The sequence below is a fragment of the Oncorhynchus kisutch genome, linkage group LG20 (assembly GCF_002021735.2).
Source record: "Oncorhynchus kisutch isolate 150728-3 linkage group LG20, Okis_V2, whole genome shotgun sequence".
Classification (NCBI taxonomy): domain Eukaryota; kingdom Metazoa; phylum Chordata; class Actinopteri; order Salmoniformes; family Salmonidae; genus Oncorhynchus; species Oncorhynchus kisutch.
This window is the reverse complement of record NC_034193.2, coordinates 50,019,908-50,033,225: the sequence shown is the minus strand read 5'-3', so window position 1 is coordinate 50,033,225 and position 13,318 is coordinate 50,019,908. Positions and strand designations below refer to the sequence as shown.

Below are 13,318 nucleotides of genomic sequence, written 5' to 3'. Positions count from 1 at the left end.
CAAGTCTATATACAATGTGAGCAAATGAGGTGAGAAGGGAGGTAAAGGCAAAAAAGGCCATGATGGCAAAGTAAATACAATATAGCAAGTAAAATACTGGAATGGTAGTTTTGCAATGGAAGAATGTGCAAAGTAGAAATAAAAAATAATGGGGTGCAAAGGAGCAAAATAAATAAATAAATTAAAATTAAATACAGTTGGGAAAGAGGTAGTTGTTTGGGCTAAATTATAGGTGGGCTATGTACAGGTGCAGTAATCTGTGAGCTGCTCTGACAGTTGGTGCTTAAAGCTAGTGAGGGAGATAAGTGTTTCCAGTTTCAGAGATTTTTGTAGTTCGTTCCAGTCATTGGCAGCAGAGAACTGGAAGGAGAGGCGGCCAAAGAAAGAATTGGTTTTGGGGGTGACTAGAGAGATATACCTGCTGGAGCGTGTGCTACAGGTGGGAGATGCTATGGTGACCAGCGAGCTGAGATAAGGGGGGACTTTACCTAGCAGGGTCTTGTAGATGACATGGAGCCAGTGGGTTTGGCGACGAGTATGAAGCGAGGGCCAGCCAACGAGAGCGTACAGGTCGCAATGGTGGGTAGTATATGGGGCTTTGGTGATAAAACGGATTGCACTGTGATAGACTGCATCCAATTTGTTGAGTAGGGTATTGGAGGCTATTTTGTAAATGACATCGCCAAAGTCGAGGATTGGTAGGATGGTCAGTTTTACAAGGGTATGTTTGGCAGCATGAGTGAAGGATGCTTTGTTGCGAAATAGGAAGCCAATTCTAGATTTAACTTTGGATTGGAGATGTTTGATATGGGTCTGGAAGGAGAGTTTACAGTCTAACCAGACACCTAAGTATTTGTAGTTGTCCACGTATTCTAAGTCAGAGCCGTCCAGAGTAGTGATGTTGGACAGGCGGGTAGGTGCAGGTAGCGATCGGTTGAAGAGCATGCATTTAGTTTTACTTGTATTTAAGAGCAATTGGAGGCCACGGAAGGAGAGTTGTATGGCATTGAAGCTTGCCTGGAGGGTTGTTAACACAGTGTCCAAAGAAGGGCCGGAAGTATACAGAATGGTGTCGTCTGCGTAGAGGTGGATCAGGGACTCACCAGCAGCAAGAGCGACCTCATTGATGTATACAGAGAAGAGAGTCGGTCCAAGAATTGAACCCTGTGGCACCCCCATAGAGACTGTATACTAACATTAGAATCTGTTTTCATTATGGAGAACAATGAAAGGCCCGCAGAGTGGATTGCAGGCTGAGGTTTTTATGTTAAAGGGACAGTGCACATTTATCACAGTTGTGTGTGTCTGTCTAATGGCTGGGAATTTAAGAAGTATGAAAGACATGAAACATCGAGACAAATTATTTGAGTTTGAGAGGATTATCATAATTATTAGGTTTTGTTTTTGTAGTAAATGTTTGGGTTAAGGGGATTTCCATGTTCCCAGAGACATGATATTTTAAAGAGGCACGCTCACATATGGAACCTTTATGAGTTTTTTATTTTATGAGTTTTAATTACACAAGTGATTTTTATTTTATTTTAAGGATAAAGGGTTCTTTAATATGTCTAATATGGTATGGAACACAAATATAGGGGGATGGTGTAACCTGTGACCGGATTTCATGGCTCTCTCGGGTGGTCTGATCAGCCACAAGGGGGTGCCATTTGAATAATGAATTTGTGGTCATGGGTAATACTGTTTAAAAAATAAATAAAAATATTTCATTTTTTTGTTGTTGAAATTTACATTTTTTTTTTCGTAACTTAATTATAGTGGAGTTTACTTAACCTATATAAAGACTTTAGAAATTGCCACCATAGACATGTTTTTCTAAAAATAAAATATCCATGAGTTTAGATAAAGCCAAACAGTGAGACATTTAGTTAAAATGTGGAAACATGGGAAAAGGCAGACAGAAGAGCCCTCCCCCGCACTGCAGAGACCTTGACGGTTTGAGAGCAGAGAGGAGAAGTTTTAGAAGGGAGCCAGGACGAGCAAAGATAACAGAGTGTGTAGATAACAGTCACTGAGTGGAGACAAAAGGGAGAATTGGACATGTGGAAAATTAAAAGGGCGCTCCTACATGATAATGTCAGAACAGAAGGATAATATACTAATCTTACCTAAGTCATTATTTAGAGTAGGTAAGGTTGTTACCTGGGCAGAGCCAGGTATCAAAAGGGGGATAGGTAAATTGTGGTCTAGGATAGGATGGGGCCTATTGGATAAGAAACAAAAAATAAATAAATGTAGCTAAACAAATGGGCATAGAAGGTAAAGATATAATCAGATAAAACATATGAGAAACTGTTTGTTAACCAAGCCTGTATGTCCAGCATTTTATGCATTATAGGTGAACTACAGGTGAAGTCACTCAATCCAGTCCCAGAGGCTTGTTGGGGGGACCATACCAAGGTCTCCTGGTGACAGCTAGCTGAAAGAGCTACCCGGATTCATATCGCACGGCGGGAGGGTAAGACACACTGACACTATCGAACAATAAACAGTGTTCGAGAGGAGAACTGGAATTAACAGAATTCCGGGGGCCATCTCTCGAATGAAGAAAATCCTCCCTGTCCTGTCACCCCTGTTTTTGTTCATAGAAGTGAAGATGTGTCTGGCTCTTGCTAAGTGATGTGTACTCGGGGAAAGGGTGGGGCTTCACATGGAAGCTGTTTGTCTGAGCTGTCTTATCGTGGGTGACATCCCAAATAACACAGCTCCGGACGAATCAGTGCCCGAAGCCTCAGCTGGTTTGACCACCCTGGCTCACGGGTTGACAGAAAACTCTGAGGTGGATACTTCTCTGATTAATTGGGTTTGATAGTATGTTCAGAAAATGGGGAAAATATTACGATCACTGTGTTATGGGCTACATTCACCTGTGTGACTGTTTTAGTTTTATGGGGCTGTTGTCTACTTCCCTGTGTATGAGGCCTTATTTCCAGGACTCTGGAGAAATCGATGGAAATAGATGGTGATGTACCAGCGGATTCCAGGTTCTGACCCGTGGAGTGCTGAATGTATGTCTACAGAACAAGTGGACGAAAATTATAAATGAAATTATATTAAATTGGGAGGGTGTCCGTATGGGGATTACAGGATAACCGACTTGGGACAGTTCTGGGATTGGAAGAGAGGGTATCCTTATAGCATAGGGGATCCCACAAAGGTGGATAGGTTTTCCATGATATGGGAAAACCTGGGAGCACTGTTGAATTTTGTAAAGGTGATGAAATCCTACTAACCATCAAAACTATTAAGCTCTCTGATGCAGGCACTTACACCCTCGGACTACAAAGGACCGGGACAGACACGATGGGTGTGTTTTCTATTAAGGTGCTGCCAAAACCAGAGGTCCCAGATGAACCAGGGCCAGACACACTCCTCTACCACCCCTGGACCGAACCTGCCACCACTGTGTTAAAAAATCCCATTCAGGTAATTAATGTTAGAGACTATTCAGCTATTGATCAATTAGGCACTGAGACTGGTGTTATTGGTAGGGACAATTTGTGGCTGTCTTATATGAGGTATACAGTTAAGACCCTGAAAAGAAAGGACTGCATGAGTTACATGAAACATTGGTCATGATAAGACCTGTTCTGGCTACACACCCATTTGCTATAGGAGAAGGAGAGGGGTGGTTGTGTATTCTGAGAGGTTTTTACCTGGTTGAGGCCAATTCAACTCTCTGTTCCTCTTTGAGCCTTGTGTTTCCTACAGTACCTCCTCATCGGGCCCCTTGGGGTGTTAGAGCATATGGGGGCAATTACAGTTGCATCACGGGTACAGGTAATGGCATTGATTATGGGAGATTGCCTGAAGCTGATTGCAGTAGTAACATAACCATTAATTCCACTTGGCCAGTTACAGGCCTAAACCAAACTAGTGGTCTGGCTGATGTGTGGTGGATCTGTGGACCCAAAAGAGTGCTGAGACCCATTCTTAGAGGAGACTGGCAAGGTACGTGTGCTCTGACCAGTTTGATAATTCCACTGACCATTGTTGATGTTACTGCTGAACAGCTGTTGGGTTCTGTATCCAGGGGACCTGAAAACATTCCATCCCATGGGAGACATAGAAGTAGTGCTCCATGGACAGAGGATGTAGTTGACATACACACTAACCTGTTGGGAGTGCCAGTGGGGGTTCCTCATGAGCTTCAGGCCTTGGGCAGGAATGATGGATTATAGGTCCAGCCATAGTGGATGCAAGACAGACTGCATGGATTCATTACATCTACTATGATCAACAGCGTTTTGTTAATTACCCCCGTGATGCACTCACTGGTATGTCTGAACAGTTTGAGGCCACATCTAGGGTTGCCAGACAGAATAGACTTGCTTTGGATATGCTTCTTGCCAGTCAGGGGGGCGTATGCAAGATGTTCGGTGAACAATGTTGCACGTATATTCCTAATAACACCAGTCCAGATGGTAGTATATCTAAGGCCCTTAGTGGGCTTGATGCACATGATGCACTATCTGCTGAGATGAGGACCATGGCGGGGGTGGAGGAGTCTGGCCTGTTCTCTTGGGTGGGAGCCGGTTTTGGTAAGTACACTAGAATGGTGGTTACTGGATTTCTGACCCTAATTTTTGTATTTTTGTTATTGATGTGGTGTGCTGCTTGCATCATACCGTGTTTTAAGAAGTCTGTTACAGATGTGGTGAAGGCTTCAGGCATGATGATGCCTTTGCTTGATGCTCCAGTTGGAGATGCTGATACTGAAGCATGCTTTCAGGGGAGGATGAGACTGACTGAGGATGACCCATGGTATGCTGTGGGTGAGGTAGTAGAATAAATCTTACACCACCACAGTTCCTTGTTATACATTTTTATGATAGATTTTCTTTCCAGTATGTTTGTTCTCCCTGTTGTGAAGGTTTCGAGTCCCTGGGTGGCATGAAGCCCAACTGGTGCAGGATAGGAGTAGCTGAGAGGACCAGATGGTTTATAATAATGCTTTGCTATGCTTTACTGTTTTCCATGACCAAAGTTTTATTCTGTATCTTACATGTCAATAAACAATAAAGTGTTATCCTGTTTTTGCTAAGTGACACCCTTGTGGGTGTCAAAAGGGGGACTTAAATTTCACACCATTTTCTTTTGTTATGTTTTTGAATGAGCTGTTCTCTTTTGACATGAAGGTATTTTAAACTCTGTGACTGTTATATGATTCATTGCTGAATTTTTGTTCACACCCTTGGGGGTGTGATGATGGTAATACATATATATCTATTTCTGTTTAATACCGTGCCTTATTTCATAGTCCCCTTGGGAGAAGTTTCTCTTTGTGTCTGGATCCAGTTAGGTTGTGTCACGTCTCTGGTGAGACGTGAAGAGAGGGTTTTGTAGAGAAATGCTATTTCTTATGCAGGTGACCAAACTATTGTTAATACAGGGCTACAACTCAAAGTAAAGCCTGTGGGGTCCCCTACAGGATAGCTCCCGCATTACACTAACTGGCCAAAACCAGCGCACACACACAATCTCCTTTGTAGCTGAACATTGTGTGCCCGAAGAGGATTCTACGATGACGGACAGACAACTGAGCCAATGGCGGAAGACTACAGACTACACCCCAGCTGAACCAATCCAAAGATCCGATCTTCCAGAATCAACCTACTTTCTGTTCTATATATAAGTGGTGTACTGATTGTATCGGTCTCTTTGTCTGCAGTTCCGTACGAACCAGCGGGAGAGCCGTAATTACGCTGTTCTAGATATCTTCACTCTGAATAAACTGTTGCTTGTCATACAATTTACCACCTTGTCTGAATCGATCCTTGACCGACTCGCCCGTCTACATATCCAATTTCTAACATTTGTTAGTTCCATGTGACACAATGCTAGCTAAGCTTCCCTGCTAGTGCCTTACCAGCTTCATCATTGGAACTTGAATGGATCCATTTAAGGTATGAGTTCTCATATCATCGAACTACATAGTTTCACCAACAATACTTGGTTTAGAAAAATGTACTTCTTTTTTTTATTTAACCAGTTAGTTTGGCCAGTTGAGAACAAGTTCTCATTTACAACTGCGACCTGGCCAAGATAAAGCAAAGCAGTGCGACAAAAAACCACAGATACACATGGGATAAATAAACGTACAGACAATAATACATTAGAAAAAAGACAAATCTGTATACAGTGAGTGCAAATGAGGTAAGATAAGGGAGGTAATGCAATAAATAGGCCATGGTGGTGAAGTAATTACAATATAACAATTAGACACTGGAATGGTAGATGTGCAGAAGGTGAATCTGCAAGTAGATACTGGGTTGCAAAGGAGCAAGATAAATAAATAAATACAGTATGGGGACGAGGTAGTTGGATGGGCTGTTTACAGATGGGCTATGTACAGGTGCAGTGATCTGTGAACTGCTCTGACAGCTGGTGCTTAAAGCTAGTGAGGGAGATATCTCCAGCTTCAGTGATTTTTGCAGTTTGTTCCAGTCATTAGCAGCAGAGAACTGGAAGGAAAGGCTGTAGGAATTGGCTTCGGGGGTGACCAGTGAGATATACCTGCTGGAGCGCGTGCTAAGGGTGGGTGTTACGGTGACCAGTGAGCTGAGATAAGGTGGAGCTTTACCTAGCAAAGACTTGGAAACAGTGGGTTTGGCGACGAGTATGAAGCGATGGCCAGCCAACGAGAGTGTACAGGTCGCAGTGGTGGGTGATAAATGGGGCTTGTGACAAAACGGATGGCACTGTGATAGACTGCATCACATTTGTTGAGTAGAGTGATGGAGGCTATTTTATAGATGACATCAAAGTCAGGGATCGGTAGGATAGTCAGTTTTACCAGGGTATGTTTGGCAGCATGAGTGAACGAGGCTTTCTTGCGAAATAGGAAGCGGATTCTAGATTTAATATTGGATTGGAGATGCTTAATGAGAGTCTGGAAGGAGATTTTACAGCCTAGCCAGACACCTAGGTATTTGTAGTTGTCCACATATTCTAAGTCAGAACCGTCCAGAGTAGTGATGCTGGACAAGCGGGCAGGTGCGGGCAGTGAGCGGTTGAAGAGCATGCATTTAGTTTTACTTGCGTTTAAGAGCAGTTGGAGGCCACGGAAGGAGAGTTGTATGGCATTGAAGCTCATCTGGAGGTTAGTTAAGTGTCCAAAGGGCCAGAAGTATACAGAATGGTGTCGTCTGCAGAGAGGTGGATCAGAGAATCACCAGCAGCGAGAGAGACATCTTTGATATATACAGAGAAGAGTCGGCCCGAGAATTGAACCCTGTGGCACCCCCATAGAGACTGCAAGAGGTCCGGACAACAAGCCCTCCGATTTGACACACCGAACTCTATATCAGAGAAATAGTTGGTGAACCAGGCGAGGCAATCATTTGAGAAACAAAGGCTGTTGAGTCTGCCACTAAGAATGTGGTAATTGACAGAGTCGAAAGCCTTCTAAACTGATTTGACTCTTTGCCATTTGTGGTGTGGACTATAGTATAAGGCCAAATGCAAGTTTGAAAACATAAAGTTCACTCAATTCTAATAGCTAAATGAGTCATGGTCTGACCATCTAAAAACTATTTCCTATATGTTAATTGACTCACCAACAACTTACACTGAGGTTGAGGACAGTCTCACTGTATACAATGCATGCCTACATCTAAAGTATGAACATATGATGAACATTTGACAACTCACCCCTTCACAAATGCTCTTATGTAGACCCAAGCTTTTATTTTGAACAACCAGTAGCAAAGGTAAAAGATGAACAACCAAAGAATTAACTGAACAGTCATTTTTACAAGACTGCACACCACCTGTTCTCAAGTTGCAAGCAATGGACACGAGAATCATTATTTCAAAGAGACAAGGCATTTTTGAAAGTAAAATTGTTGATGTATTCCATAACACTAGAGTAGCAAGAGCACCAGCAACGTCCTGGTCGAAACAAAAGCAGAAAGAAATGCAGTGTCAGCAACACAGAATGTTAAGTAACCAATGTAAAAAACAATTCTCACCATTAGAGCTTCTAGAGGATGAATCCATTACATTTTCCTGTTGATAGATATATGATTAGTAAAAAAGGACTTCAAATTCAGAGAGCAAAGTTCAGAGCAGGTTAAAGTGAACCATTACCTTGCAGAATCCTTCACTAGTGGTGGATATATGCTCAGTGCACCAAAGCTAACATAACCGTCCTTGGGAGCATTTCCACTGTCAACAGAAATAGCCTCCCTAGGAGTGTAGCTGATTTGGGAAGAGACAGCTCTGCCATTCTCGTAGTGCGATTTGGAACTGTAGGAATAGCTTGGGATGACACCCGACTGTTCAACGATGCTGGCCTGAGCGCTACCAGAGGCACCATCTTCAGTGCTTTGGTAGTGCTTCTGCTGAGACATTGGGGACAGTTGCTTCTGGGTCATTTGAGCTACATGCCATAATTGCTGTGGCATGGCGGTCAGTTGCTGCTGTGGCATGGCAGTGTGTAGCTTCCGCTGCTGGGACATTTGAGCTGGATACCACACTTGCTGGGATACGGCGGGCGGCTGCTCCTGCGGTAGAGGGGTGGATGCCGGTTGCTTCTGCGGAGATTGAGCTGGATGCCACACTTGCTGATGCGTCTGCGGCATGGCGGTCAGTGCAGCGACTTGTTGCTTCTGGACCATTTTAGCTGGATACCACACGTCGTGAGGCTGCTGGGGCATAGGGGCCGGTTGCTTCTGTGCCAGATGCCACACTTGCTGAATCATGGCAGCCGGTTGCTTATGCTGCTGGGGCATTTGAGCCGTTTGCCACAGTTGTTGGGGTATGGCAGTCAGTTCCTTCTGCGGTAGATGCAAAGGGGCTGGTTGCTTCTGCTCCTGAGGAAATTGATTTGGATGCCACACTTGCTGAGGTGGCTGGGGCATGGCGGTCGGTTCAATTTGCTGCCGAGTTTCAGTAGCTGGTTGCTTTTGCTGCTGTGGCATTTGAGCTGGATGCCACACTTGCGGGGGCAGGGTGGCCTGTTCCTTCTGCGGTTGAGGCATTGGGGCTGGTTGTTTCTGCTGCTGGGACATTTGAGCTGGATACCATGCTTGCTGGAGTATAGCTGTTGGTTGTTTCTGCAGGATAGGCATTGGGGCCAGTTGCGTCTGCAGCATTTGAGCTGGATGCCACTCTTGCTGGGGCATGGCGGTCGGTTGCTTCTGCGGCAGAGGCATGGAGGCCAGATGCTTCTGGGGCATTTGACCTGGATATCTCACTTGCTGGGGTATGGTGGCCGGTTCCTGATGCTGCTGGGGAAGGTGCACTGGATGCAACTCTTGCTGCGTTATGGTGGCCGGTTGCTTCTGCTCCTGGGGCATTTGAGCTGGATACCACACTTGCTGAGGCATGGTGGTCAGTACCTTCTGCCGCCGAGTTGCAGCGGCTCGTTGCTTCTGGACCATTTTAGCTGGATACCACACATCATGAGGCTGCTGGGGAATGGGGGCCAGTTGCCACACTTGCTGAAGCATGGCAGCCGGTTGCTTATGCAGCTGGGGCATTTGAGCGGAATGCCACAGTTGTGGTGGAATGGCGGTCAGATCCTTCTGCAGTTGACGCATAGGGACTGGTTGCTCCTGGGGAAATTGAGCTGGATGCCACATTTGCTGAGGCTGGGGCATGGAGGTCAGATCAATCTGCTGCTGAGGTTCAGCGGCGGGTTGATTCTGCTGCTGGGGCTTTTGAGCTGGATACCACACTTGCTGGGGCATGGCAGTCGGTTGCTTCTGCGGCTTTAGAGCTGGATGCAACACTTGCTGAGGTTGCTGGCTTATGGCGGCCGGTTCCTTCTGCTGCTGAGGTTCAGTAGCTGGTTGCTTTTGCTGCTGGGGCAATTGAGCTGGATGCCACACTTGCTGGTGAATGGTGGCCGGTTGCTTCTGCTGTATTTGAGCTGGATACCATGTTTGCTGGGGCATAGCTGTTGGTTGTTTCTGCGGTATATCCATTGGAGCCTGTTGCTTCTGGGGCATGGTGGTCAGTTCCGTCTGCTGCTGAGGCCCAGTAGCTGGTTGCTTTTCCTGCTGGGGCATTTGAGTTGGATACCACATTTTCTGAGGTGCCTGGGGCATGGGGGCCAGTTGCTTTTGCAGGATGGAGGCCAGATGTTTCTGTTGCTCTTCGGTCAGCTGCGCTTGCAATTGAGCTGTTGGAGAGATGTATTTTCCATATCCTTTAGACCTAAGTGAGCCTGCATAGAGACATACTGCATCAGAACCTGGTGCATGATAGCCATCACCTTGGTTAGAAACAAAGTAAAATGCCAGCCTTGGAAGTAATTGGAACCGCAACTGTTACTTGAAATTAATGTGTAGAAACTCACTTGATGTAGAACAGGTTATCCCACCAATTAGCAGGCAACAAAACCAAGAAACTCTAAAAAAATATATATAAAATAAAAACATGTGTTATAAACATAGCTACCTGTGACACCTGAAGGACAAGGGAAACAAACTAAATCAATACTTAAAAAGATACCTGACAGCGATTCCAATCATCACGGCCATTTTGCGCCTCGAAACTTCACCAGTAATCAGAACTAATGGCCGATATAAGCCCTAGTTTAATATCCCTTTTGCTGTATCTGGCAGGATTTTTGGTTGCTCCTTTTAAACAAATCCCAGACCCTTCTAATGTCATTGGCTAATTAAGGACAGCTGTAAGTCCCTGAACTACATTTGATTCCTAATTCCAAATTGACCGCTAAATCCTACACCCTGGACTAAACACGTCTGTGAATCAGAAATGATTGAAAAGGTATAAGCAATATGGCCACAATTGCATCCAGCCTATCAGAAGTCAAGGTGAAGCAATTACCATATTGCTATAAACTTTCGGATCGTTTCAAATGCCCATAAGTGACTAAGTGGTTGGGCTAGGGGTTGATTTGGAATTCAGAAATGTACTCAGGTGTGGTTGATTCTCTAATGGAGTTCCTGTGGGTTTTTGCTCCTTCCTTGTAGGAAAAAACAAAAACCTACAGACACTAGGCCTTCCATGGACTGAGTTTGACACCCCTGCTCTAAAGTAGGAAACACATTTTTGTCTTGGCACTACATTGATCAGTTTAAGTTATTGCTTGTACAAAATTCACTTGGTTCATTTAAAGATTAGAGGCTGAATAAGCAGTTAGGCACCATTATTTTACACATGCCTTCTTTTAAACCGTGTGTTTCATTCAGCATAGCAACATTAAATGGATTACAGTTTCATTTGCACAAAGTGCAACATCTTAGACTAATTCTGATTTCAGACAGACACCAATTAAACACTCATGTTATGCTTTTGATGATCTGAGTCTTTAATTTTTCAGAGGCAAACATATAGTAGGGCTCGTTTGAGTGGTAAGGCTAAAGCAACTGACTGTAGACCAAAGTCAAGAAGTAAAGTCAGGAGAGGTGCATCTGCGACAACCGAAATTCGGATACTAATGTCAAGTCTTCCAACAGCAAGGCTCAGATCACCATGGCAGTGTTGCCATTGTTTATACAAGGCTTCCTTTATAATGTAAAAAAAACCATGTCTCTAACACCCACTCACAAACTGAAATAATTTATGTGTACATTATACAATCAATAAATGAGAGAGAGCCTCAATCACATCATTCATTTATGCACTGTAGGCTACACATTAACTGCAGCAAATTGGTTCCTGTTTCAGTCATGTTTTTGTTTGTGTGGGTTAAACAAAAACACTAGTGATTGGTTGACAATGGAGCCCCCACATGACAGGTGATGGCTGCAGGATGAAGTTGGTGAAGAGCAATTGCAGAAACTTTGAGTTTCTTGTAGAATTTCTGTAGATTTTTGTAAAGTTCATGCAGTCGACATATAAACTCACAGGACAGAGGACTCGGTTTGGCAACGCGGTCTTCCATTTACCACCAACCTACTGAAGCACTGCTCAGAGTAAATATTTATTGCATTTTCCGTTTCCAAATGGGCGGTAATTTAGAATGCATACGATACTGTATTTACGATAGCACAGCTTCGCCTTTGTTCCAGTCTCCCGCTCTTTCGCTCAAACCCAGCCCCTTTTCCTTTGTGTAACAAGCAGTCATATCTGTTCCGCCCACTAGGGACGTTTTCCTTTATGACGGCAATTTGTAATCAAGTTATGATTTAATTATGTGTATGTGTGATTCTGTGTGATTAGTTAGGTATTTATTCAATAAATAATTAAACCCAATTTTGTATTGCTGATTCAACTTGTTAGCCAGGATTCTTGCAGATAACCAAGAATTTACAACTTTAAGATTATGAGACTGAAATAAGATGACAATTAATGTTGACTACTATTGATGTAAAATATTACTAAATCTTTAGGAGTTTATTTGGAAGATAACAGCTCTATAAATATTATTTTGTGGTGCCCGACTCTCTAGTTAATTACATTTACATGATTAGCTCAATCAGTTGATATTAATTACGGAGAAATTATTTTATAGAATAGCATGTCATAGCAATTAATCCGGCATAGCCAAAGACACGACAGCGGTGACCAACAATTGTCACCAACTTGACAATAGTGATCAGCTCGAAGGTGCCCACTATCTCCATAAAATGTCTCCCTCATGTGGATGAAATAAAAGACAACAACCCATCTCATCATCCTCTGACCGTCTATCCTACTATGTGGAAGCATTTTTTTCCCAATGTTGTCTCAACTTTGATTGCAGTACACATCCACAAACATATAAACTCGATTACAACTGTTTAGATAGCTATGCATATATCTCCAACCCCCTTAAATCTGCCACAGTAATTTCACATACATTCAAAGTAAGTATTCTGATATTTTATTTGAAAAGATAAGTAGTTAAATGTTATGTATTTGGAAATACACTTGGAAAGTGTTTGAAAAACTCAAAATCACACACAAATTTACACTCCAATGTATTAAATAAGTATTTCAAAATACTGTCAAATAATACAATTTGTATTATAACCCAGATACTGAAATACACATGTTTTTGTTTTCTGCACTTAAATGTAGAATTTGCATGAAAATACACAAATATGTATTGAATTATACTGCATCATATTCTATTGTATTTGTTGTTTCTTTTCGATTGCATTTGAAATCCTCAACGGTTATTTTTTTCTGAAGACAGTTTCCAATTCTTCTTTCTCTGTTAGACCCTCCAGGCCCTATTAACCTACTGAGGTCAGTCAGTTGCAACAGCCTTGGTTTCTCAAATGATTGCCTCGCCTGGTTTACCAACTACTTCTCTGATAGAGTTCAGTGTGTCAAATCGGAGGGCCTGTTGTCCGGATCTCTGACAGTCTCTATGGGTGTGCCACAGGGTTCAATTCTC

General features: G+C 43.3%; 1 protein-coding gene across 3 annotated transcripts; it reads right to left on the bottom strand.

Annotated features, from left to right (window-relative positions):
- Positions 1 to 7,680: 7,680 nt before the first annotated feature.
- LOC116355535 (chromatin modification-related protein eaf-1-like) lies at positions 7,681 to 10,624 on the bottom strand. 3 transcript variants are annotated; one of them, XM_031799955.1, is made up of 5 exons: positions 10,480 to 10,624; positions 10,325 to 10,377; positions 8,110 to 10,192; positions 7,992 to 8,028; positions 7,681 to 7,911 (listed from the first exon to the last, which is right to left on the bottom strand). In XM_031799955.1, exons 1-4 carry the CDS (start codon positions 10,506 to 10,508, stop codon positions 8,019 to 8,021), a joined length of 2,175 nt encoding a protein of 724 aa, XP_031655815.1. In that variant the 5' UTR covers positions 10,509 to 10,624; the 3' UTR covers positions 7,681 to 7,911; positions 7,992 to 8,018. The 3 variants fall into 3 exon arrangements, with proteins under 3 accessions (XP_031655815.1, XP_031655817.1, XP_031655816.1); XM_031799956.1 differs by having other exon boundaries at positions 7,691 to 7,911; positions 8,110 to 10,147; positions 10,480 to 10,611; XM_031799957.1 differs by lacking the exon at positions 10,325 to 10,377 and having other exon boundaries at positions 7,683 to 7,911; positions 10,480 to 10,580.
- Positions 10,625 to 13,318: the final 2,694 nt, after the last annotated feature.

What these genes read in the sequence shown, in the direction of transcription:
- LOC116355535 (XM_031799955.1), bottom strand. Translation starts at nt 10,508, where the DNA reads ATGGCCGTGATGATTGGAATCGCTGTCAG. An exon ending in ATGATTGGAATCGCTGTCAG is followed by an intron (nt 10,378 to 10,479) that starts GTATCTTTTTAA and finishes ATATTTTTTTAG; the next exon opens with AGTTTCTTGGTTTTGTTGCC. An exon ending in GATAACCTGTTCTACATCAA is followed by an intron (nt 10,193 to 10,324) that starts GTGAGTTTCTAC and finishes GTCTCTATGCAG; the next exon opens with GCTCACTTAGGTCTAAAGGA.